The sequence below is a fragment of the Artibeus jamaicensis genome, unplaced genomic scaffold (assembly GCF_021234435.1).
Source record: "Artibeus jamaicensis isolate MK-2021 breed Jamaican fruit bat unplaced genomic scaffold, CSHL_Jam_final contig_519, whole genome shotgun sequence".
Classification (NCBI taxonomy): domain Eukaryota; kingdom Metazoa; phylum Chordata; class Mammalia; order Chiroptera; family Phyllostomidae; genus Artibeus; species Artibeus jamaicensis.
Genome location: NW_026521871.1, coordinates 17,527,065 through 17,551,317, shown reverse-complemented (window position 1 = coordinate 17,551,317; position 24,253 = coordinate 17,527,065). Strand labels below are relative to the sequence as shown.

Sequence of the window (24,253 nt, the reverse complement as noted above, 5' to 3'; positions counted from 1 at the left end):
GCCCATATAAATTGTGGTTGGACTAATGGGTTAGAACATTTTTGTCTCCCCTGAAAGAAACCCTGTACCCATTAACAATCACTCCCCACTCCCCTCCCATTCCCCAGCCCCAGCCCTAAGCGACCACAATATATTTTCTGCCTTTACAGTTTTGCCTATTCTGTACATTTTATACAAGTGAAATCATGAAAGTATATGTGTGTGATCTGTTGTGACTGGCTTCTTTCACTTAACATATATTTCCAAAGTTCATCATGTAATGGCATCTGTCCTTTTTACTGATGAATAACATTCTATTTATGGATAAACCACATTTTTATCCATTTACCAACTGATGAATATTTGGATTGCTTCTAACTTTTGGCTATTATGGATAATGCTAATAAACACTCATGTATAAGTTTTGGATAGACATACATTTTTATGTCTCTTGGAGATTATATATGTGCATCTAGGAGTAGATACCTATTTATCTGTCTTCCTACTTAACTATCAATCCATCTAGGAGTATAATTGCTGGGTCATAGATCTTACCCCCTGAACCACTACACATTTCAACTAGTATTAGCCTCTGCTATTATTTTTTTAAAGATTTTATTGATCTATTTTTTGACAGAAGCAAAGGGAGGGAGAAAGAGAGGGAGAGAAACAGCAATGTGTGGTTGCCTCTCATGTCCCCCAACAGGGACCTGCCCGTATCTCAGGCCTGTGCCCTGACTGGGAATTGAACCAACAACCCTTTGGTTCAGACGCTGGTGCTTAATCCACTGAGCCACACCAGCCGGGACAGCCTCTACTATTCTTAAATAATTATATTGTTAATAACACCAATATTCTCTTCTATCTATTAAATGTTTATGTTGCAAAGCCCTTTATTTTTATTATCACAAATCCTCACCTCAGTCCTTTGACACAGGAATCATTATTCCCTGCTGTACAGGGAGAGAAACTGGAGGTCGCAAACGTAAGGCAACTTGTCTACACTCAGGAAATTACCATGCGTGGAGATGGAGCCACGGCCCACAAGGGCTTGTTTTCTGTGCCCTCTGTGCCTGATACCAAATCCTGGGCTAGCCTCTGTCCCAAAGCTGTTGTAACATGCCTCCTCCCCGCCTTTCGGGCCCTTTTCTGGAAGTTAGGCTGGCCTGAAATCCCAAGGGTGAGAACTGTGCACTCACTCCCCATGCTCTTTTCCCCAGCTGGCACTGGAGGCCAGGGGAGGGGCTTCCCCAAGCTGGAAATAAATCTGTGGGAGGGCAGTCCTGAGCAGGGCGGCATAGTAAGGTGGTTAGGAGACTGTGAGGGGGAGGTAAGGAGCTTTTTGTTTGGGGATGTTTTGTTTTGTTGGCTCTTGGAGAGCAGGTGAGGTGGGGTTTGGCAGAATTTTGCTGTGGATAGGAAGTGGGAGTGAGGAGTGAGGCCGAAACCAGCAGACGTGGGTAGTGTAAAGTGGGGAAGAGAGCTTTCACAGGCCAGGCAGGCCTGAGGAGCCTCCCTCCCCAAGTTGTTGGAAGAGAGATTTTACCTGAGTGGGAAGGAGGCTTTTCTTCCATGACCACTGCTTGAGGCCCTTGGTCTGTGAGAAGCCCTCTCTGTGCTGGGACCTAGGATTAGGGCAAACATCTCAGAGCCAGGCACCCAGGGACTAGGGGGCAAAGGCAGAAACAGACACTTGGCTAGGAAGTAGGAAAGGCAGGATGAAGGGGACATTCTGTGAGCCGTGTAAGCAGGCTTTCCCAGGAGTGGGAAGCAATGCAACTGGGGCTTCAAAGCCACAAACAGTTAGCCTTGGGCCAGAGGAAGGCATTGCAGGTGGGGGGAGCTGCCTGTGCAAAGCCTTGGAGCATGTAAGATCTGGAGCAGAGAGGTTTAGGAGATAAAGAGGTGGCAGGTGAGCTCAAGGCTTTCAGCTAGAGCTGTGCTGCCCAGTATGGCTGCCAGAGCTATAAGACACAATGGCTATTTAAATTTAAATTAGTTAGCATTAAATAAAATAAAAAATCTAGCTCCTTGGGTGTACTGGCAACATTTCAACTGTTCAATCGCCACATGGTACCTCCAGAAATAGACTAGATATAGAAGGGCTCCTTCACTGCAGAAAGTCCCTTGAATCGGCAGGAAGCCTCAGGAGGGTTAGGGTTGCTCAAGGACCCACAGGAGAGAGCAGTCTTAAACTGTGCTGTCTGGCAGGTTAGGACCTGACCTGTGAGGTCTCTGGACTACAGGTGAGGGAACAGTCCCCACCCATGTGAGGTCGTGTGACTCATGTCCTGCCAGCATAAAGTGGACTCTGCCCCCAGGAAGGAACTAACTAGGTTCGACCTCACTAGCCCAACTTAGGAGCAGTGTGATCAGAGCCAGAGTCAGAGAAACATGGAGTGAGTGGTACTGGGGAAGGTGGCGCAGATGCTGAGTGGGGCTGGGTGGGGCAGTGAGGGGGTCTCCAGCGTGGTCACAATTTGTGTGCATGGCGTTGGACAGGAGAGGGGCTGGGGAAGGCGTCTGTGAGCGGAGAGGGAAGACCAGAGTGGAGGCCTGCTGGATGGGGTGGGGTTGTACCGTGTCAATGATGAGAGAAAGGAAACTCTCCCGCCCACCACAATGAGTTGTTCCTGCTTTTTTCCCCAGGTCCAACACAGTCCAGCTGATGAGGATGGACTATGCTATGAAGTCCCTCAGCCTTCTGCACCCCAAGTCCCTGTCCAGGTGAGGAGAGCCAAGAGTGGAAGGGAAGGGGAGCTACCTGTTTGCTGCAGGGCAGACCTTTGCAGATTTCAGTGGCACACAATTCACTGGGGTATCTTGATAAAAATGCAGATACTGATTCGGGAGGTCTGGGTGAACCCAATATTTTGTCCTTCCAACAAGCCCCTCTGGTAGTATTAATCCTGGTACACAGCCCCCAGCCACCGCCGCACTGCTTGGCGCTTTCGTTCTTGATCTCATTTAAAGGTCACCATGACTTTGGGGGGTAGGGATTGTTATACCAAGTTAATAGACGGGAAAACTGAAGCACAGAGTAGCTGCTCTCAATCACCTTGCACCTGCATAGTGGGGCCAGGATTCACACTTTGGCCTGCCTGACTCCGAAACCCAGGTTCCCTCCACTCCTTTTGTTCTACATTGTGTATGTCAGAGCTCAAAACTACCTTACACTGACGTCAGCTTCGCCACTTCATCTCACTTTACAGGTGAGAAGAGTGAGGCCTAGAGAGGAAAGTGGAAAAGGGGGAATGTGGGGTGGATACTTGGGAACTTACTAGACATAGAAAATCTCAAACCCCTCCTTGACCTGCTGAATCAGAATCTGCTTTTCACCAAGATCCCCAGAAAACTTACATGCCCATTAAAGTCTGAGGTGCACTGATATAGCTGCCTTTTGAGTAAGACTATCTACAGCAAGATTGGCAGGTGGTAGAGGAGGAGAAATATAGTAAGCCCAGGCTAGAGGGATTGGGAAGTGAGTTACTCTGCTATGGGATGGGGTGAGAGCCAGGAAGCAGCAGACAGCTTATTCTGATGCCCAAAACCACCCCCAGGTATGTGGCAGTGAGCACCTCAGCAGTGACCCAGCAGCTGCTGTCATTGCCCAGCCAGGAGGCCCTCAGAGCCCGGCCCTGCAGAGTGAGCACCAAGGACCGGAGTGTGCGAAAGGGCATCATGGCGCACAGTCTGGAGGACCTCCTCCACAAGGTGAGGGGTGGGCCTGACCTCTGCACAGCTGAACCTCTGAGACCTTGGCTCAGAGCTGGCCCTACCAGCTGCCTCTGGGAGTTCAGCAAGAATGGAGTTCATCATGGCTCACATGGTGAAAAATTTTCTTTCTGATGCCAGCTCAAATGGGTTGGTAGCGCCTGCCCAGAGTGCTTTTCAATTGATTAGTGATGTTGTCTGTTGATAGAGGGAAAGCAGTGTATTGACTTCCTATATCAACAATCAGTAGTATTTTCAGAGCATATTTTCCTTCTTTTTTATTGATTGATTTGAGAGAGAGAGAGGAGTGGGGGATGGGGAGAAAGAGAAGTAGCAGTTTTTTGTTCTGCTTATTTATCCATTCATTGGTTGATTCTTGTATGTGCCCTGACCTGAGATCAAATCCACAACCTTGGTGTATCGGGACAACTCTCTAATCAACTGAGCTACTCAGCCAGGGCCCAGAGCATGTTTTCTCTTTGGAAGGATCCTTAGGTTGCTTTTTCCAATTGTTTTTAAACCATAGAAGTGCCTGGAAGTTGGAGAAATGGGCAAGATTTTAGACATACCCTTCCTCATCTTCTCCCTTTAGCCAGGGCAGCCTTCCTCAGCCTGCCTCCTCTATTGGCCATCTATGTAAGGCTTTTTAGGGACTGTGGAAGACTTTCTTCCAACTATTAATCAGGTAAGCTTCCAGAAGAGGAACACAGGATATGCAACTATTGTGGATGGTAGTGACACCCTTCCCCACATCTGGGGCCCCTCTCCACTTGGTTGGAATACTTCCTCCCACTGCCCCACCTACACCAGCATCTATTCTGGCTCTGTATTAGGCATATGCTTCACTGCCCCACTAGTTTATCAGTGCCAGAGGATGGGACCCTGCTCATCTGGGAGTCCAGGTCCTGACACAGATCAAATGTTTGAATTAGGCTTCCAAATACTAGACAGTTGAGCATATAGAAATCAATCATAGCTGACCTAACCCTCTAGTCTAGATTTTCCTCCCCCATTTCTCTGAATAAGGTCCAATCTTCCTGGAAGCCAATTTCTCCTCCCTTTTGAGGCTTCTGGTTGCACCAGACTACATTTCTCATGCCTTGAATCAAAAGTGCTTTTTCACACTTGAATCTAGACTCTGAGGTTAGGGGACCACCTTACACATTAAAATGGCCTTGTTAACACATGGCTTCCCACACTTCTCCCCCCGAGACTGATTAGGTCATGAGTGAGGCTCAGGGATTATCATTTTTAGCAATTTCTTTGGGAGATTCTTATAGCCACTGAGTCTGGGAATTCCTAGTCAGAGCCCTAACTCCGAAGGATGCAGGGAGGAACAGCAGTGAAGAGTCAGCTTCCTAGGATGGACCACAGGTCAGAAGTGAATCTTACCAACAGAGCAGGGAGGATATCTGTTTATCTAGACTACCTTTCCAAATTTGGCAACAGAAAGAAAAGAGCAGAGAAAGTGAGGGGAGAGAGGGTAAGGCGACATGGTTGGCAGAGACCAGGGTATGAGGTCCCTTATTGGCTATGGCAGAGAACAGTTGGGTTTCATGTTAAAAACAGTATGCTACTGGAGGGTTTTCTTAAAAAAAAAAAACAAAAAACCTAATTTTGAAATAATCTCAAACTAACAAATGTTGCACCAACAATACAAGATTTCCTGTATCACTTGACAGTAAGTTGCCAACCGGATGCCTATCATTCTTGGATACTCCAATGTGTGTTTTCTCCAAACAAGGATAGTCTTCTATGTAACCACAATGCAACCATCAAAATCAGAGACAACACAATATGACATGACTCCTACTGTTTGATCTTGAAACTCCATTCAGGCGTTTTTAATTGTCCCAGTGATATGCTTTGTTCCAAAAGGACCCAGGTCAGGATCAAGTGTTCTATTTAATTGCACATCTCTTTAGTCTCCTTCAGTCTGGACCAGTTCCTCAATTTCCTTGACTTTCATGGCCTTGACTGTTTTGAAGATTATAAACCAGTTGTTTTGTTTATTCTCCTTTAGTTTAGAATTGTCTGATTGTATACAGTTTTGAATAGTCACATTACTGTTAAACTTTGAATAAAAAGGTACAGTCAGGTTTCTCTATGTAAAGTTATTAGTTTTCCCTTTGTGTTAATTAATTTCTAGGGAGGTATTTTGTACTAAGTAAAATCTCATTCTGCATCTAAATTTCAATTTATTCATTTACTTATATCAAAAAGGACTCAAGCCCTGGCTGGTGTGGCTCAGTGGATTGAACACTGGCCTGCAAACCAAAGGGTCACTGATTCGATTCCCACTCAGGGCACATGCCTGGGTTGCGGGCCAGGTCAGGTCTCCCCACTGAGGGACGCATGAAAAGCAACCACACATTGGTGTTTCTCTCCCTCTCTTTCTCCCTCCCTTCCTCTCTCTAAAAGTAAATAAACAAAAAATTTTTAAAAATTGTTGAATCAGTTAAAAATGTGATATATATAGCCCTGGCCATGTGGCTCAGTTGGCTGAAGCACTGTCCTGTGCACCAGCTCGGAAGCTGCTTGGGGATGGCAGAAGCAGCACTAACCTTATTCCACAGGTCCGGGACACCCTGATGCTGGGGGACAAGCCCTTCTTCCTGGTGCTGGAGGAAGATGGCACAGCTGTGGAGACAGAAGAGTACTTTCAGACCTTGGCAGATGACACAGTGTTCATGGTCCTCCAGAAGGGGCAGAAATGGCAGCCTCCATCAGAGCAGGTGAGATGACACCTGTGGAGGGAGAACACTGGGAGTCTGGATGAAGTCCTTGAGGGATGCCAACCACATGCTTGTCTTGATGCAGGGCTCTCGGTACCAACTCTCCCCCTCCCGTAAGCCTGCCAAGAAGATCGATGTGGCCCGTGTAACTTTCGACCTGTACAAGGTGAACCCACAGGACCTCATTGGCTGCCTGAATGTAAAGGCGACTCTCTATGGCACATACTCTCTTTCCTACAATCTGAACTGCTATGGGGCCAAGCGCATGATGAAGTAAGTGAATTGGGATTAGCTGGGGGCAGGGTGGGTATGCAGCAGTGGAAGAGCCATTATGTGCTCTCATGGACCTCAGCCTTTTAGGGCCTGGAACTGGTATTGATGCTGACAAAGCAAGATGGTTAGCATTTGTCCAGAACCTATGGCTGAATTATTACTTTAGATTTCACTAGTGTATGCTAAAGGGGCACACACATTCCTCTAGGCAGAACCAGGATATATTTGGTTTTTCTAATATTTTTCTACCAGAACAATTTTTTTTCATTTGAAATAGTAAGTTTTCCTAAATAATCTTCTAATCAACTGTTAAACATGAACACATGTCACAGATTTTATTGAGGCCCTGGCTGGGTAGCTCATTTGATTAGAGTGTCATCCCAATATGCCAAGGTTGTGAGTTTGATCCCCTGTCAGGGCACATGCAAGAAGCAACCCATGAATGCATAGAAAAGTAGAAAAACAAATCAATGTTTATCTATCTATCTATCTATCTATCTATCTATCTATCATCTTCTCCTCCCTCCCTTCCTTGTTCCATTCTTCTCTCTCTAAAAAAAGTCAATTAAAAAGTTTATAAAAAGGTTTTATTTAACTCATTAATGAATGAGAGAACTGGCAAGAAGTTATAATCAGTTCAAAGAAGACTTCAGAACCCCACCTACATACAGGTCCATCAATAAAGCTGAAATAAATTTATAGATACAAATTGGAATACAGTTATTTATAATTAGATACAATTATTTCACCTCTCCTACCCCCATTGTAAAAAATTCCATGGGGCAAGGAGGGGTGAAATAATTGTCTCTCCATAGGGCAGAATTAATCTGCATGTCTGTGGACAGACAATAGCCATTTGCATTGTTTCATGACCTTTTAAAAAATGTTTTACTTTACTTTTTGAAAGACCCAGTCAAATACCAGAGGAACATGAGAATATGTTAAATCATAAGAGAAGGGCCCTCACTGATGGAGTGCCTGGCTGTGAACCTAAGGATCACCAGTTCCGTCTCCAGTCAGGGCCCATGCCTGGGTGGTGGGCCAGGTCCCCAGGTGGGGGTGCACAAGAGACAACAGATCTTTGTATCGCTCGCACATTGGATATTTCTTTCCCCTTCTTTCTTCCTCCCACCCCCTCTCTCTCTAAAAATAAATAAATAAAAATCTAAAAAAAAAAATCGTGAGATGAGGACTGCTATGGTAGGGTTTTCCAAACGCAGCCGCCCCAGGGGTGCTCCACAGCGTTTTTACCTCATGAGACCGAGGTGCCGCTGAGGCAGAGGCCGTCCAATCAGTCCAAAGCCACAAAGCTCAGGAGTAGCAGAGCGTGACATCTTGCCAGTTTCTTCTGACAGATGCCACTCTTCTCCAATTGCCCCCTCTACTATTTACTGAGTACTCATTGAGTTCCTGGTCCTATTGGGTAAGCTAAAGAACAAGATGTCAGAACAAGCTCCATGAGGGCAAGAATTTGTGTTGCCTCCAGTACCTTGATGCATGCTGGCAGAGAGAAGTAGTTCAAATAACTGTAGAATGAGTGAAGACATGTATGACCCTTGTTCTCAGGGAACTTCTGAGAAGTTCTGCCAAAACGTGTGTAGCTGGTGCCCATCAGACCTTCTTGGCTTTCTGACCTTATTGTCTGCAGATGAGCCTGAGGCTGCATGCTTCTGCCTGCCAGAGATGGCACTATGGCTAGAAGTTCGGTTTTGCTCCTATACCGCAATCATGCCCTGTCTTGTTCTGGGCTTGCTCTCAGTAGTTTGCAAATTTCAAGGTCTACAGCAAGAAGTTTTAGTCCATTTAGGGAAAGTAGGATTCTCAGTCCTGAACTCAGGAGACATCCTGGTATCAAAAAAACAATTGTAAGCTGTACTCAGTGTAGTGATATGGTGTTGCTGGCTAGTTTTGGGGTTTTCAATTGTGCTAGATAAACATCCCCTAAAATTTACCATTTTAACTACTTTTAGGTGTAAAATTCAGTGACATACACAGTGTTGTGCAACCATCACCACTATCCATTCCCAGAACATTTTCATCATTCCAAACTGAAACTCTGTACCCATTAAACATTAACTGCCCACCCCGCTCCCCTTTGCTCCTGGCAACCTCTGTTCTACTTCCTATCTCTATTAATTTGCCTATTCTGCGGCCCTCATGCAAGTGGAATCATATGAGACTTGCCTCTGTGTCTGGCTTCTTTTACTTAGCATAATGTTTTCAAGTCTCATCCGTGTTGTAACGTGTGTCAGAATTTCATTCCTATTTATGGCTGGACAACTGGTTTTAAGCCTCAGTTCTGTAATTTGAGAAATGGGTTTATATCTCAGGTATAATCTTTATATTTTTTAAGTATTTTTATGCATAGATGTTTTATGGTTCTAATTATCTTTCTGCCACCCTCCACCTCAACCATCATTTATTGAATGAAGGTTAATAGAAGACCAGTTTCAATATCATTCAGGAAGTATTTATTTTCCCTTTTTCCCCTCCCTGATGGCCCTAGGACTGATACTCCTAGTGACTCTCACCATCTCTTTTAAACAGATTTGGCTAAGGACTTGGTTAAAGTAGTCAAGCATTCAACCAGCTACTCTTGACCCCACATTTCCCTTACTCTTCTACACATCAGGCCCCATGTTAAGAGAGTTGTGTTATTTCAACCTCCTAACCCTGTGTGGGATCAAAATGGTATCTTCATGTGCAGCACTCTGAAAATTAGCTTGACTACAGATGACTTGGAAAGGTCTCAGAGTCTAAAACAGATACTGTGACATGTGGAGTTACAATTTTCATGTTATATATATAGATCAATATGGCTGGTCAAAGTAGTATCACAAAAATAAAAGGCCTTGTTAAATGAGCTTAAATTTTGGACATCTCAATTAAGGTACAGTTGAAGGCAATACCTATAGACACTTTCCCGTTTGCTGGGGGAAGGGAGCATCTGTTTCTGTTTGCACATGACTCGTGGGGGAGGACCATTTTGGAGATGCAGGCAGTTTCCTGTGTGTTTTAACTCTACTACCTTCTCATTCCACCCAGGGAAGCTCTTCGCTGGGCCCTCCTCAGCATGCAGGCCACAGGCCACGTGCTGCTCGGCACTTCCTGTTATATGCAGCAGCTTCTGGATGCCACAGAGGGAGAGCAGCCTCCCAAGGGCAAGGCTCCATCCCTCATCCCAACCTGTCTGAAGATGCTGCAATGAAGACCCAAGTCTTGGAAGCCTTCTCTTGCCAAGGACTAGACTGGAGGTCCCGTGCCGAGCTGGTAGCACCCACAAGCCTGGCAGTTAGAGAGCTTCTTACCTCCCTACAACTCCCTCATCCCCACAGGACTATGAATGTGGAAGCAAGGGGAAGGGCTGGAAACCTGGCATGGGCTGTCCAGAGGAGAACTGAGGGGATCTGGCCTGGCCCAGCTCCTTCCTGCCCAAGGTAGCTTAGCTGACCAAGACTGGTCACCAACACACTAGGCAGGAAGCCTGCCCCTTGGCTACCTGTCTTCACATGCTGTACTTTCATCACACTCCCTACTCCCTGGCCACCATCCCTAGTACTTCTGAGTGAATTGTCAGGCCCACTGGTGTATGATATTAGAGAGTTCACAATAAATGATTTACACTGATACATCTTTGCCTGTGTTCTTTCAGGATGAGGGCGGGTTTCTATCTGCAAGGTTGGAAAGGCCTAAGGGAAAAAAGGAGTCTATTGTCAAATCATTCTCCAAAATGTGGAATTACAAGAAATAGCACTTTTTTCTGCCAAAAAAAAAATTGTAGTTGATTCTGGAACCAATATCTGATTAACCAGAAACTTGAGCAAACCATATAATCCATACTCTAAATAACAATTTACAAAATAAATTTGCCTATCAGAAGGGCTTTGATTGGCAGGGTGAGATTAAGGTAGTCTTCTCGGTTCTCGTTGTTGCACTTTATTAAAACCTTATAAGTGTTTGGCGGTGAGGCACGCACCAAGCTGTAACACTGTAACACAGTTCCCCATCAGTGCCTTCCCCAGCGTGCCAAACAGTTCAGAACTTTTATCCTCGGGATTTCAAAATGAGTTGTTAGGTAACCACAAAGAATATTAATTTCTCATCAGTGTAAGCTGGCACTTTTCATTACAGGGCAACTCAAACAAAGCAAGCAAGAACGGCTAGGTTTGCTGGTGACTGTGCTTTAGTCTAACTCTCAGATTAAAAAATGTGTCATTTCTAACCCTTACTTAAAGCCTATTTGGACTTATTAAGAACAAAGACAGCCCTGACTAGTGTGGCTCAGTGGGACGGGTGTCACACTGCAAACCGAAAGGTCACTGGTTTGATTCCTAGTCAGGGCACATGCCTGGGTTGGAGGTCAGGCCCCTGGTTGTGGATGTGTGAGAGGGAATGATCAGATTTTCTCTGGCACATCGATGTCTCTCTCCTTCTCTCTCTCCCTCCCTTCCCCTCTCTCTAAAAATAAATAAATAAAATCTTTAAAAAAAAAGGAACAAAGACAAAAGTCTGTGTTACCAAAGATAGAGTTAGAGAGTTAATGCTGGCAACTGATCCATACATACCCTGCAGCCATATGCGAGGGGCTGCCAGAGCTGGGGAGCTGAGGAGCGAAGGAGAGGTCTGCTGCAGTGAAGTTAGGATTTGTACCAGCTACTGGGCCTCAGTCTTCCCATCTTGTTCAAGCTGGTGCTTATATTATGAAAGAAAGTCCCAGAAACTCAGTTCTCACCGACACAGTAAAGAATTACAGATTAGCAAGTCTACTAATGTGCAAGCCAAGTTTATTAGTGCTAAGTTCTAATGGGAAAGTAAAAGCAAGTGTGGCTAGAGCAAGAGTGGCAAAAGCAGGGTGGCCACAGGCCAGTTGGCCAGGGGGCCCCAGTGTGGCAAAAAGAACCAAGAGGACCAAGAGAACAAGTCTTTCACTCTGAGGATGTATATAGTTGGCAGGGTCAGGATGAAGAAGTTATATATTGATTGATGAGTAAAGGTGGTGCCAGTTTCCCTCCTGGAGACGGGAGATGTGACTACCCACATGTAGGTATGTCTCTCTCCTGACTGGTGAGGATTGGTTAGCCTGAATCCTTGACTTGCTCCAGATTTTATTTGTTCATTTTGCATATGTGACAGGAGGTAGGCAGATAACCAAAGATGTTTCATGGTTTTTCCCCCCTTTGGGCACTGTAGTCTTCCTCTCCTTCGCCCTTCCAGGCCTTGGGATGAATACACAGTTTCAAGGTTTTCCTTTTCCCAGCTAGTGGAGATGATATACCCACACCTTCAAGGGCTTCTCCCTGCACTATTATAGTTTCCATGTGTTGTTCAGGATACTTGGCAGCCTTATTGGGCCAGGTTCAGGATTACTGGGTCAACAGGTGAGTCTTTGCTTTTAGGCTTGTGTATTAAAGTTCTTCGTTAGATTGCAATGGCGAGGGTTTTGCCTTTATTTCCCCTCTGGTCTCTCATTCTACTGTAACACTTATAAATGCAGAGGAGACCTTCAGAAGAAGGATTCTAAAATACCGTGGGGCCTTATGACAAAGTACACTAATGTCCAAGCCCAAAACAAGATAAAAACACCTGCATTCTTGCCAAATTTCTTGTCCGTACTATTTGCCCACATTTATTTAAAAATTGATTATTTAAATCTTTGAATTAGAAATAAAGTTTTTCAAAGTATAACTTACATACAATAAAATTCACCCTTTTAAGATGTATAGTCCAGTTAAATTTGGGTGAATTTACACAGTATGTAACAGCCCTCGCCAGCGTGCCAAAAAGCTCCCTTACACTCCTTTTTGGTCAATCCTCATCCCGCAATCTACCCCAAGCCTCTGGCATCCACTTGATTTTCTGCGAGTATAGTTTGCCTTTTCTAAAATGTCATGTGCAGGCCCTGGCTGGTGCGGCTCTCAGTTGGTTGGAGTGTGGTCCCTAAAATGTCATCTACAAAGACTCACACAGTCTTAAGAAAATTCACTTCTACCTATCTTTATTTTTTTTAATGTTTATTATTTAAAAATTTTTATGAATCTTATAGTCTTTTATAACTTAGATTTTTTTTTGAAATTTTCCGGTTTTAATTCCAATAACCTAGAAGACTCGGGTAAAAGCCTGCTCATAATCATATAATTCCAGAATCAGTAATTATTGCCAGAAACTACTACCATGGTGAGGGGAAAGGAATAAATAAAAGATAATCTATGCTGACAAATAGGCAGGTTTAATGATACATTGCTCTTCATACAGGTGGCTGCAGAGACTTTAAACCATAACCCAGGGGTATACACAGGCCAGTCAGCCAGGCCAAAAATAAAGTGGCTTCTCATAGCCAACCTGTAAACATCACAGCTCTTTTTCTATCCAAATGACCCTAATCTCACATGAAAATAGTTAATGCAGGGGAATTAGAAACCTAGCTTTGTGGTCAAAAGTAAAAACCAGAGGAAAAATAGCAATTCAGTGGTCAGTTGGTGAAAACAGGGAATCGTACTTGTCACTGTGCTGCTTTGCTCTTCTTACTCTTGCTCTTTTTGTCCCTCTTCTTCGGCCCATCCATGTTAGCTCTCAAGAGGTTTGAATAAGCCATCTGAAACTTATTCACTTCTTTGGAGCTCACCACTGTGCTGATCTTCTTTTTCCCATCAGTAGCTCTTAACAGACACTTGTTGTCTGAGGGCTCAAAGCCCTCCACAGAACCTTTCCTCGGAATGGGTTTAGTTCGGCCGTCATACTTCTTCAGGGTGATGAACACACTGCCCGACAACCGGCACTTCTGGAAGAGCCTGGTCAGCTCGTCAGGAACTGTTTACTCTCCAGCAAAACCATCCCGACGCCGCCGACCCCACCCTGTCACCGTACGACCCCAATAACTTAGATTTTTAATGTAGGGGTGTGTGTGTGTGTGTGTGTGTGTGTAGAAGACATAAATTGGTGTGATAAAAAACTTTAAAAAACCTCCAAAGGGAAAACATTTATTCATCTTTTCAACTCTGATTGCTTCTCTAGAAGCAACCACCGTCTCGTTTTTGTATGTCCTTTCAAAAATGTAGGCGTATATAAATCTAATACACATAAATTTCACACACATACATAGTTGTGAACTTACATAAACCTAGATAATATAGTCTACTACACACCTATGCTATATATGTGGCCTATTGCTCCTAGTCTACAAGCCTGTATTGCATGTTACTGTACAAAACAACACAAGATTAAATCAAGCACAAGAAAAAATGATACAAGAGACATGGTAAACACAAGATATATGGTGCTGTTGGTATAACATGGCATACTGCTTTATAACAAAGTTTTTAAAAATAATTTTTCTTTAGATTGTATTTATTTATTTATTAGAGATTTTATTCATTTATTTTTAGATGGAGGGGAAATTGGGGAGAAAGAGGGAGAGAAACATCAATGTGTAGTTGCACTCATGTGCCTTCTACTGGGGATCAGGCCCGCAACCCAGGCATGTGCCCTGACTGGGAATCAAACCAGCAACCTTTTGGTTCACAGGCTGGCACTCAATCCACTGAGCCATATCAGCTAGGCTATTTATTTATTTTTAGAGAGAGGGGAAAGGAAGGAGAAAGAGAGGGAGAGAAACATTGATGAGAGAGAGAAACGTCAATCAGTTGCCTCCTCCATGCCCTCAACCAGGGACCTGGCCTGCAACCCAGGCATGTACCCTGACCAGGAATCAAACTGGTGACTTTTTGGTTCACAGGCCGTCACTCACTCCACTGAACCACACCAGCCAGGGCCAAACATTTTTTTTTAATAAATAGAAAGTGTATACTCTAAAGTAAGGATAAAAAGTATAGTATAGTGAATACATATACCAGTCTCATAGACACTTATTACCATTTTCAAGTATTATGCACTATACATAATTGTATGCGCTATACTTTTATACAACTGGCAGTACATTAGATTTGTTTATACCAGCATCACCAAAAACACATTAACACCTTGTGCTATATGACATTATGACAGCTACAACATCACTAGGCAATAAGAATGTTTCATCTCACCCTGGTTGGTGTGGTTCAGTGGATTGAGCACCAGCCTGCAAAACAAAGGGTTGCTGGTTCAATTTCCAGTCAGGGCACATGCCTGGGTTGCAGGCCAGGTCCCCAGTAGCGGGGGACATGAGAGCCAACCACACATTGATGTCTCTCTCCCTCTCCTTCTCCCACCCTTCCCCTCTGTCTAAAAATAAACAAATAAAATCTTTAAAAGAAATAAATTTCATCTCCATTAGTCTTATGGGACCACCATGACATGCAGTCTGTATCTGGCCAAAATGTCATCATGAATCACATGACTGTATATATACTGTATATGCATATTCAAATCACACTGCCCTTCAATTTTCCTTTTTGACTTAATATTTTCTGGAGATTGATTAATATCAGCATAGATAGACCTATACATTCATTAATGGCTGGATCGTATGGGTGTGCTACAATTCACCTACCCATCCCCCTGTTGATAGATTTAGGATAATTTGAAGTCTTTTACTAATGTAAACAATGAATTAAGTTATAGTGCTCTTAGTAAATAAATAAAACAATGCACAAGTTGCATGTAACTTTTCCGTAACTGTAATTATAGGACAAAATACATTTTGGTCTCCGCCCCCACCCCCACTTAACTCATCTGTTGTTCCCTCCATCACCTGGTGAATTTGTGTAAATTCTTCACAGCCTGTCAATCACGACCCATGCTTGGACAGCTGTTCTGACTTCGCCTGCCTCCTCACTCTTCTTACAATCTGCACAGGGTTTAGCAAGGTGTGTTGTGATGCTGTGATCTGAACTGTGATCATGTGTCCACTTGGTTGAACTTTCGTGGGTAGTGCCTGGGTCTTGCTGATCTGTGTTTCCAGCGTACCCATGCCAAGGCCTGAAATACAGTTAGCATTGAAAAACTGTTGAATGGGTGATATATTAGATTCATTTCCCCTATAGAGCTAATTACCGGACAATTTATGTTACCAGTTTTGAGATTCGTTTTGTTTTTGCTGTGATAAATAATGCTTTAATGAATCTCTTTCTGCCTCTGAACTTTTTCTGGTTTCGGATTATGCAGCAGGCTGTTCTTCCAAGCAGGTTTGCTGGTCGAAAGGGTGTGGATTTCACCACCCTCCCCTCCCAAATTGCCTTACAATATTGTGCATAAGAGTGGCTTTTTGAAGTCAGAAGTCTTCTAAGAATTGGAATGGTTATCAGAAAACCTTCACCTTAGGCCTCAGTTTTGTATATAAATCTAATTCTAATTGATAACAAAAGCAGCAGAGTTTAGAAAGCCCTTTGTCAATTCACGTTAGCATGCGGCCCCACTACAACTCTCAGACGTGAGTTACCAATCACACCCTGATACAGCGTCTCCAACTCTGAGAAATTCCGCCTCCGCTCGGGCCTTAGGTTCCCTATAAGTACAGGCGGGATTCTACTCACTTCCTTCCAGGGCAAAGGCAGAGTTCCGGCTTCTCAAAGCCCTAAAGCCTCGCCGTCTTGCTATTCCGATTGACGGTCAATCTGACCAATCAGCGTGCTGCGGACGATCGTGGGTGGGGGGGAGGTGGGGGGAGGTCTGCTCTCTGAATACATGCGCACTAACCTCACACGGGAGATGTGTCGCTACCGTGTTTTGGACCACCTCTGGGCTGGCTGGTGGCGGGGGTCCGCAGTCTGCGCAGCTCGTAGGGTCGGAGGCTTTGGCGCCGAGGCCCGGTGATTGCACCCGCCCCCAACTTCTTGTGAGAGGGAGGGTGGGGCTGGGGGAAGGTGTGTACAAGATCTGAAATTAGGATGCGGGTGTTAATGCCGGTTCCGCTGTGTGATGGCACATTAGTCTCCAGGCCTCGCTGATCCTCAGTTTTGTACTGTGTAGAACGGGGCCAGTCGAACCACAGTTTTCAGGGACCTCAAGCCAGGCATTCTGAGGCATTTGTTAGGGTTTGGGAAGAGGTGTGAGGAGATAAGAATGGGCAGCACCTCGGGAAACGAATCATTACCCTCTTCCTTACCCCACCTTTCCAGGCATCAGTCGCATCCTCGAGGCTCCAGCAAACGGTCGAGGTCCCTGGGAAACCAGCCCTTCCCAGGGCTGCTGCAGCCAGAGAACCTCAGTCGGGAGGAGCTGATTGATGTGTTGAGGGCATCTGTGGTGGACCAGAAAGGTGAGGGTGACAAGGAGAGCTGCACAGGGACCTGGTAGGGGAGCCTGCTGCTGCTCTAAGCCTTCTCGGGAGCTGACTGGGCCCCCTACTAAAAAAGCCTTTGGGGTCAAATCCTGGTCTGCCTCCTACCAGAGGCATGAGCAGGGAAGAGCCACATAATCTCTCCTAGTCTCAGCATTATGAGGATGGGGTGTGCAGTGAGAGAGTGTGAAGAACTAGAGTCTTGAACACAGTAGGCACTTTAGAATGGAAATTGCTTATGGACAAAACATAGGCTTTGGAGTCAGTCTATAATCAGTCTGCTGTGTGGCATTAGGAAAAATAACAATTTGAGCATCAGTCTTCATTAAGCGATTTAATAATTTTCTCAACTACTTATTGAGCATAGGCTATGTTCCAGGCACTGTTCTAGGCACAGCTATGCAAGATAAATATTTTCCTGCTCTCAGGGAGCCAACATTTTGTGGGAGAATGTTGGGATTAAACCCCAAATAAATGAACAAGGTACTAGCTAGTGATCAGTGCTATGATAAAAGTGTTGTAACAGTGACGAATTAGGAGCATGGGCAGACATTAGGTTGCACAATTAGTTCTCTCTGGTGGTGACATTTTAGCCAAGGTGATACAAAAGAGACAGACATGTGAAAATCTGGGACAGAGGAAACAATAAATGCAAAGGTCTGAGGTGTTAGTAAGCTTAGTATACGTGAGGGACAGGAAGTTCAGTTCAGGGTGTGGTTGATAACTCATGTCTGAGAGTTGTAGTGGTGCTGCATGGTAACATGATTTGAGAAAGTGCTTTGTAAACTCTAACTGCTGATTCTGTTGTCAGTGATGTTCCTGTCGTGTATGTTTCAGGGCCACTAGTGACACTGAACAAGCCACAGGGTCTTCCAGTGACAGGTATGGGCAGGGGAAGGAGATGCACTGAAACGGAGTTTGACATCTCTGAGGGAGGGAATAATGAAGAGAAGAGGGTGGTGGGATGAAGTTGCCTCTGGGAGCAACTTGTAATTTTCTGTCTTTTTTCCCAGGAAAACCAGGAGAGCTGACATTGCTCTCCGTGCTGCCAGAGCTGAGCCAATCCCTGGGCCTTGGGGAGCAGGAGCTCCAGGTTGTCCAAGCATCTGGGAAGTAAGTGGTGGGAATGATAGGGAGGTAGGAGGACAGGCATCCATCAAAAGTTTGGGAACATGTTGCTTGGAAATAAGCCGAGACATTTCCATGGCCAGTTTGGGATCATAGAGGTAGAATACAAGGTACAGGAGTGGGCAGGCAGACCTGGGTTCAAATCCTTGTGCACAAACTGTGATCTTAGGCAAAGCATGAAACCTCACTGACCCTCAGCTTCCCTAATCATGAGATAGACCTGATTATACCAATGCTCAGTATGCAGTCACTTTTCCCAGCCCATACTGGTGGCAGAACTGGTGGCAGGCATTGGGAGCTGATCATGGATATCAGCTTTCCTCTAACTGCCATCAATTAGAGGTGGTGCTTGAGAAGAAATATTTTTGCAATTTCACAAACTCTTGGGCTTGTTTGTGGGGAATTTAATTCTTTCAGAGCTAATATATATATATAATTCCTAGTACCGTGCGTGTACATGGTAGACACGCAGGATTCGGTGGTGATTGTTATGGCATTTGACTCTGAGCTCCCTCGGGGCTGGGGCGGAACAAGAGACACAGTGAGCTACAGAGCCTGATTATCAAACATGAGGGAGCCTTGTTTCTCAGGAGGTCCGGGCTATAGTTTGACATTACTCTTTGGCCTTAAGCGTCAGTGTTCCTCACTTTTTTGTGAGTGAGCCCAAGGGACTTTAACTTTGGTGATTTTTTTCTCTTCCTCCAGGGAGACCTCTGGGCTTGTACTCCTCTCCAGTTGTCCTCAGACAGCAAGCCGCCTCCAGAAGTTCTTTGCCCATTCACGAAGAGCCCAGAGACCTACAGCCACCTACTGGTAGGAGGTGCTGGCAGGCTCCCATTGCAGTGGGGAGGTCTTGGCAGGCCGCTGTGTAACCTCTTGCTTCTTTCTCAGGGCTGTCACTGATGGGATCCCAGCTACTTCTGAGGGGAAGGTCCAAGCAGCTCTGAAACTGGATCATGTTGATGGCGTTGATCTTGTGAGTCAGGGTCTGGGTGGGGAACAGAGGGGACTCTCCAGACATATTACTCTTATAGAGAAGTTAAGGCTATAGACTTGGGGTGTGGGTAGCTGGCTGTCCTGTCCCCTAAAATAAGCAAGTGACCACTGCTTATACTGCCTGTCCTAAGTCTATTGGGCACAGGGAGGGGTCTGGGTATAGCTCCCGGGTGTGTGTGAAGCTTCTTCATCCTTGGGGGCTGATACCACAGGTAGTTCCAGTGAAGTCTCCATCCCGAAAGCACATCCTGGAAGGTGTCAAGAGGACCCTAAGCTACTTTCGCGTGGTGGCCACAGGTTCTGGCTGTGCCTTGGTCCAGCTGCAACCACTAACAGGTGGGTCATAGTGGGTCTAGAGACCCAGCCAGACTTTAGGACTATTTGGCTGGGAAGGCAAGGGGTTGGGCGGGGGGAGGTGGTGGTGTTAGGAGCAGCCTGGGAGCATTTGATGGACCCCCAGAGTAGAGTGTATGTGACCAGGCCCAGCTGGAGGAGGCAGCACTTCTGTCAGTCTAACGGTCATTCCTTTGTAGTTCATCTACTTTTTCTCTTAGTTATTGATCTCGGGGTCCTCTCTTTGTCTTCGGTGGTCTGTAGTTTCCCTGTGACAGAACTAGGTGTCGAGGGGTAGGTTGTTTTTTTTAAATTATTATTTAATTTTATTTTATTTTAGAGAGAGAGGAAGGGAGGGATAAAGAGAGGAGAGAAACATCGATATGCAAAGGAAACATTGATCAGTTGTCTCTCACATGCTCTCAACAGGGGACCTGGCCTGCAACCTAAGCATGTGCCCTGACCAAGAATCGAACCAGCAATCTTTTGGTTTGTGGGATGATGCCCAACCCACAGAGCCACACTAGTCAGGGCTGTGTTTTTTTAAAGATTTTTTTAGAGAGAAGGGAAGAGAGGGAGAAAGAAACATTAATTGTTGTTCAAGTACAGTTTTCTGTCTTTTTACTCCCATCCCAGCCCACCCCCCGCAGTGCTCCCCACCAAAATATGACATGTTTTTTCCACCATACTATTTGTTCCTTTTTGTCTGTAATCATTTAAAACAATTGTATTTCTATAATTCCATTGTCTGAAATCCTTGAGGGTCTAATCCTATTGTGTGTGCTTCGGACTCTCATGCTTGGTGGGTTGTTTCTTTACTGCTCTATGATTCAGGATTGTGGATTCAGGTTCAGCTGGGCCTTCATCTGTGGAAATCCTTGTCCTCATTTGAGGTGGGACCTTTGGGAGAGGTCGCGCCTTTGCTTCTGCCGAATGCGTTAGGGCTCTCACTACTTCAGGACCTCCCTGAGTATTAGAGTCTCCATTGGAAGTTCACAGAGCATTCAAGAAGTATTAGGCCCCCAAACCTGTGTGGGAGCAGGCTCGTTGCCATGAATTCTCAGGGGACACTTGTTCATTCCCCTTAGGGCTTCTCTGGCGGCTGGCTTGTTCTCCTGGCCCACCCTTTCCCTGAGGGTGTAGCCCATCTAGGGTTTCATTTAGGCAGCAAGACCCCATCCCTGGCTGCCAGGGTAGCTACTTAAACCCAGTCCCCCTTGGTGTCAAGGTTGGCAGCACCCCTGAAATAGGTGAAATGTTGGCTCTTATATGTTCTGAATTTTTCCTTTCTGTGTTTTGGTCTCGGAGACCTTATTTCTTGTATGCCCATTGTGTATTTAAAAGTATGGCTGTTATATTTCCCCAGTGTTTCTAGGTGGTTTATTATAGCAAGAGGGTTTTTAGATTATTACCAGACGTGGAAGCAGAGTACAGCTCCTGGGTTTAAATCCGTTTATGTGGTAGGCAGGTCGCTTCTTTCTGAGCTTTGTTTTTCCACAGTGATGATAGGCCGCGCCTTACAGGGTTGTCGCGACTGCTAAATAACCTTACATGTGCAAAACATTCTATGCCATGTCTGGTATATACTGCCCCCATTTCTGTGTTGGTCAAGGTACTTTTGATTGTAAGTCTTCCAAAAGCTAGTTCAAATTGGTATAAGCCAAAAAAAAGAAAAGAAACTTCCTGGCTCACATAATTTGGCTGGACCAGGGGCTCAGGGATGCCATCAGGAACTGTTTCTCCACGTTTTCTTTCCTCCTGTATGTCGGCTGCTTTCTCCCACAGGCACTCCCCTGGTGAAGCAGATGGCCAGGGGCTCCAGCAGCTTGGGCTTACACCACCAGTTTAGCACCCCAGTGAGAAAGAGCAGCCTTTGTTCCCAGTAGCTTCAACCATAAATTCAGGGTTGCCTCTCTTCCTGGGTGGACCCACAGGCCCAGGTGGGTTGATAGCTATGACTATCCCCACCTGCTCTGGAGGCCGGGGCAGTAGCATTGGCCTCACTAAAACCACCTGATCTGAGAATGGGGGGTGGTGTTTGCCCACAGGAAATGGGGAGGGAGGATACTGGGTCAGACGGAGAGAGCGTTGTTCACCATCTGTCCTGTCTCGCCTGTCTCCCAGTGTTCCCCAGTCAGCTACAGCTACACATGGTGCTGCAGCTCTGCCCTGTGCTTGGGGACCACAGGTATTCTGCCCGCGTGGGCACTGTCCTGGGCCAGCGCTTTCTACTGCCAGCTGAGAGCACCAAACCCCAAAGACAGGTACCCAAGGTCTTCTGCCCTCCGCCTTCTGGGGGTGGGCCGGGGGAACGAGGTTGGGCAGCATCTCTAGACATTACCTGTGCAGCTTGGGACTGGGAGGCTGTCTGTAATCCTGTTTTGCTCTATGGCCCTGAGCAGGTGACACCCCTGTCTTGCATCTCATTCTGCCCATCTGTTCAATAAGGGAGTTGAACTAGCTGGTTTCTAAAGCTGCCATACTTTGAGTCTCTTTGGTATAAGGGGTAAGAGAGGTTGCCTGTACAAGGGTAACTGTCAGCTCTAACAGAGTAGCCCCAAAGTACTAGAGTCTGAACACATTGGTTTTCCTCCCTTTTAAGTCCGATTAATGGGGGTGGGATACAGGTGGGCTTTGCTCCAAGCAGTCACCGAGGGACCCAGGCTGTTGCTATCTAGATGGCAGATAACTGGGGACAGTATGGTTCATGTGGGAGATTTCCATGGGCCAGGTCTGAAGGCGGCATATGTATGTACACTCCCATTCTGTTGGCTGGAACGCAATCACGTCCTCACCAAACGGCAGGAGGGGCAGGGAAACATAGTTTAGCTGTATGCCTAGGTAGAAACTGATTTGGTGAACCCCTAGCCAATGTCTGCCATATTGAGTGTGTTTTGAATGTGTACATGTGTCTGTGTAAAAAGGAAGTTAATAACTACCAACATGGAGGGAAGGAGGAAGTACTTGCTTCACTCCCATTTTGCTTAGAGCTGTATGGAACTGACCTGGCTGAATGCTGACACGCCTCTCCCACCCCAGGTCCTGGATGAAGCCCTCCTCAGACACCTCTGCCTGACGCCCTCCCAGGCGGCCCAGCTGCCCTTGCACCTCCACCTACATCGTCTCCACCTCCCAGGCCCCAGGCCCAGGGATGCCCCCATAGAGCTTTTGGCACCCTTGCCCCCTTATTTCTCCAGGACTCTGCAGTGCCTGGGGCTCCACCAGCGATAGTCCACCTTCTGTTCCTACTGGAAAGTGGTGAGTGTGAGGAGGCCGCAGCCCGAGGAGAATGAGTTCAGTGCTCACCGTGTAGTGAGGTCATGGTTTAAGACCCTGGGCCGTGTAGTCAGACTAACCCTAGGTCAAATCCTGGCTAGGCCACTTGCCGTGTGGTGTTGGACAAATAACCTCACTTCTCTGGACTTGAGAAAATAAACGTACCTAACTTAATAAACGTACATGACTATGGTTTTGAAGATTTGCTGAGAAAGTAAATGTTTATCATGGACAATACTTTCTGCTGAGATCAATGTGTGGCCTTTTATTGGGCTGTTTCTGTCCTAATTCTAGCTGGGAAGAAATGTCAGATTTTTTCATTGTGATAAAATACACCTACCAAGATTTACTCTATTAACCATTGTTAAGTGTACAGTCCAATGGCATTAAGTGCATTCACAGTGTTTTGCCACCCTTGCCATCACCTGCCTCCAGAACTCATTTTCCAGAACTGAAATTCTGTCCCCATTCAACACTAAAGCCTCATTCCCCCTCCCAGACCCTAGTAACCACCATTCTCCTTTGTCTCTGTGAATTTGACTACTCTGGGGAAGTGTATGTCAGTGAAGATGGTGAGATTTTTTTTTCTTTAAAAAATTGTGAAATATATTAAAACATACAGAGTGCATAAAACATCTCTGTGATTTAAATAATAATCATAAGGTAACACCCAAGTATCCATCACTCAGGGTATGAAGTAGAAACACCTCTTGTAGAACAGCAGTTCTGCATCAGAAACGTCCCTGCATAGCCCCTCTGGAAGCTTTAGAAAATCTCCATGATTAAACGCCCCAGAGATACCGGTTTGATTGGCCTGGGGTTGAGACCCGTGGCATCAGTCTTTCTTAAAAGCTCCCTGAGATGTTCTGTCTAGGTTGGAACCACTGCCCTAATGGAAGAATTCTTTTTTCTCTTCTTTTTAAGTCTGACCACATATGTACGCATCCTTACATGATATATCTCATTATGCCTGTTCCCCAAGTTTCTGTAAATGGATTCATGCTGTATATATTCTTTTGTGATGTATTCTCACTCCACACTGAGAAATGCATGTGTCCTATGGCATGGAATTTGAACCCCAGCGCTTGAGTACACCAGTGTATTCATTCCGTTACCGGACAGTTAGGTTTTTCAGCTCGTACAGCACTGCTGCTGTGAACCTGCTTGTATTTCCTGGTTGCTATGCAAGAATTTCTGGATCAGAGTAAATGTAGCTTCATGTGCTTAGTGTATTTCCTATGGCTGCCATAGCAAGTTACTACAACCTAAGTGACTTAAAACAACAGTTGATTCTCTCGTGGTTCTGGAGGCCAGAAGTCTGTCTCAAGGTGTTGACAAGGCTGTGCCCTCGAAGGCCCCAGGGGAGAGCCCTTCCTGGCTTCTCTCAGCCTTTGGTAGCTCCGAGGTTCCTTGGCTTGGGTCCCCACCACACCAGTTTTGGCCTCCGTCTTCACATGGCCTTCTTGTGTTTGTCTTCTTGTCTAAGGGTCCTTGTCACTGGATTTAGGACCCACATGGAAAATCCAGGATTGTCCCATCTCCATATCTTTACATTTGGTACAAAGACCCTTTGGCCAAATAAAGTCATATGAACAGGTTCTAGGTA

At 45.6% G+C, this 24,253-nt stretch overlaps 2 protein-coding genes and 1 pseudogene across 5 annotated transcripts; 2 read left to right on the top strand and 1 right to left on the bottom strand.

Annotated features, from left to right (window-relative positions):
* Nucleotides 1-1,245: 1,245 nt before the first annotated feature.
* On the top strand, nucleotides 1,246-10,330 carry CIDEC (cell death inducing DFFA like effector c). Of its 2 annotated transcripts, none has more exons than XM_037134781.2 (6): nucleotides 1,246-1,309; nucleotides 2,629-2,706; nucleotides 3,540-3,693; nucleotides 6,270-6,428; nucleotides 6,514-6,701; nucleotides 9,747-10,330. In XM_037134781.2, exons 2-6 carry the CDS (start codon nucleotides 2,648-2,650, stop codon nucleotides 9,907-9,909), a joined length of 723 nt encoding a protein of 240 aa, XP_036990676.2. In that variant the 5' UTR covers nucleotides 1,246-1,309; nucleotides 2,629-2,647; the 3' UTR covers nucleotides 9,910-10,330. The 2 variants fall into 2 exon arrangements, with proteins under 2 accessions (XP_036990676.2, XP_036990675.2); XM_037134780.2 differs by lacking the exon at nucleotides 1,246-1,309 and adding an exon at nucleotides 2,276-2,378.
* Nucleotides 10,331-12,906: 2,576 nt separating this feature from the next.
* LOC119041441 (signal recognition particle 14 kDa protein-like) lies at nucleotides 12,907-13,547 on the bottom strand (annotated as a pseudogene).
* Nucleotides 13,548-16,305: 2,758 nt separating this feature from the next.
* On the top strand, nucleotides 16,306-23,288 carry RPUSD3 (RNA pseudouridine synthase D3). Of its 3 annotated transcripts, XM_037134793.2 has the most exons (9): nucleotides 16,306-16,444; nucleotides 16,754-16,893; nucleotides 17,752-17,796; nucleotides 17,928-18,027; nucleotides 18,748-18,855; nucleotides 18,934-19,018; nucleotides 19,251-19,374; nucleotides 21,496-21,635; nucleotides 22,411-23,288. In XM_037134793.2, exons 1-9 carry the CDS (start codon nucleotides 16,320-16,322, stop codon nucleotides 22,600-22,602), a joined length of 1,059 nt encoding a protein of 352 aa, XP_036990688.2. In that variant the 5' UTR covers nucleotides 16,306-16,319; the 3' UTR covers nucleotides 22,603-23,288. The 3 variants fall into 3 exon arrangements, with proteins under 3 accessions (XP_036990688.2, XP_053524917.1, XP_053524918.1); XM_053668942.1 differs by lacking the exons at nucleotides 21,496-21,635; nucleotides 22,411-23,288 and adding an exon at nucleotides 21,157-21,390; XM_053668943.1 differs by lacking the exons at nucleotides 21,496-21,635; nucleotides 22,411-23,288 and adding an exon at nucleotides 19,801-21,148.
* Nucleotides 23,289-24,253: the final 965 nt, after the last annotated feature.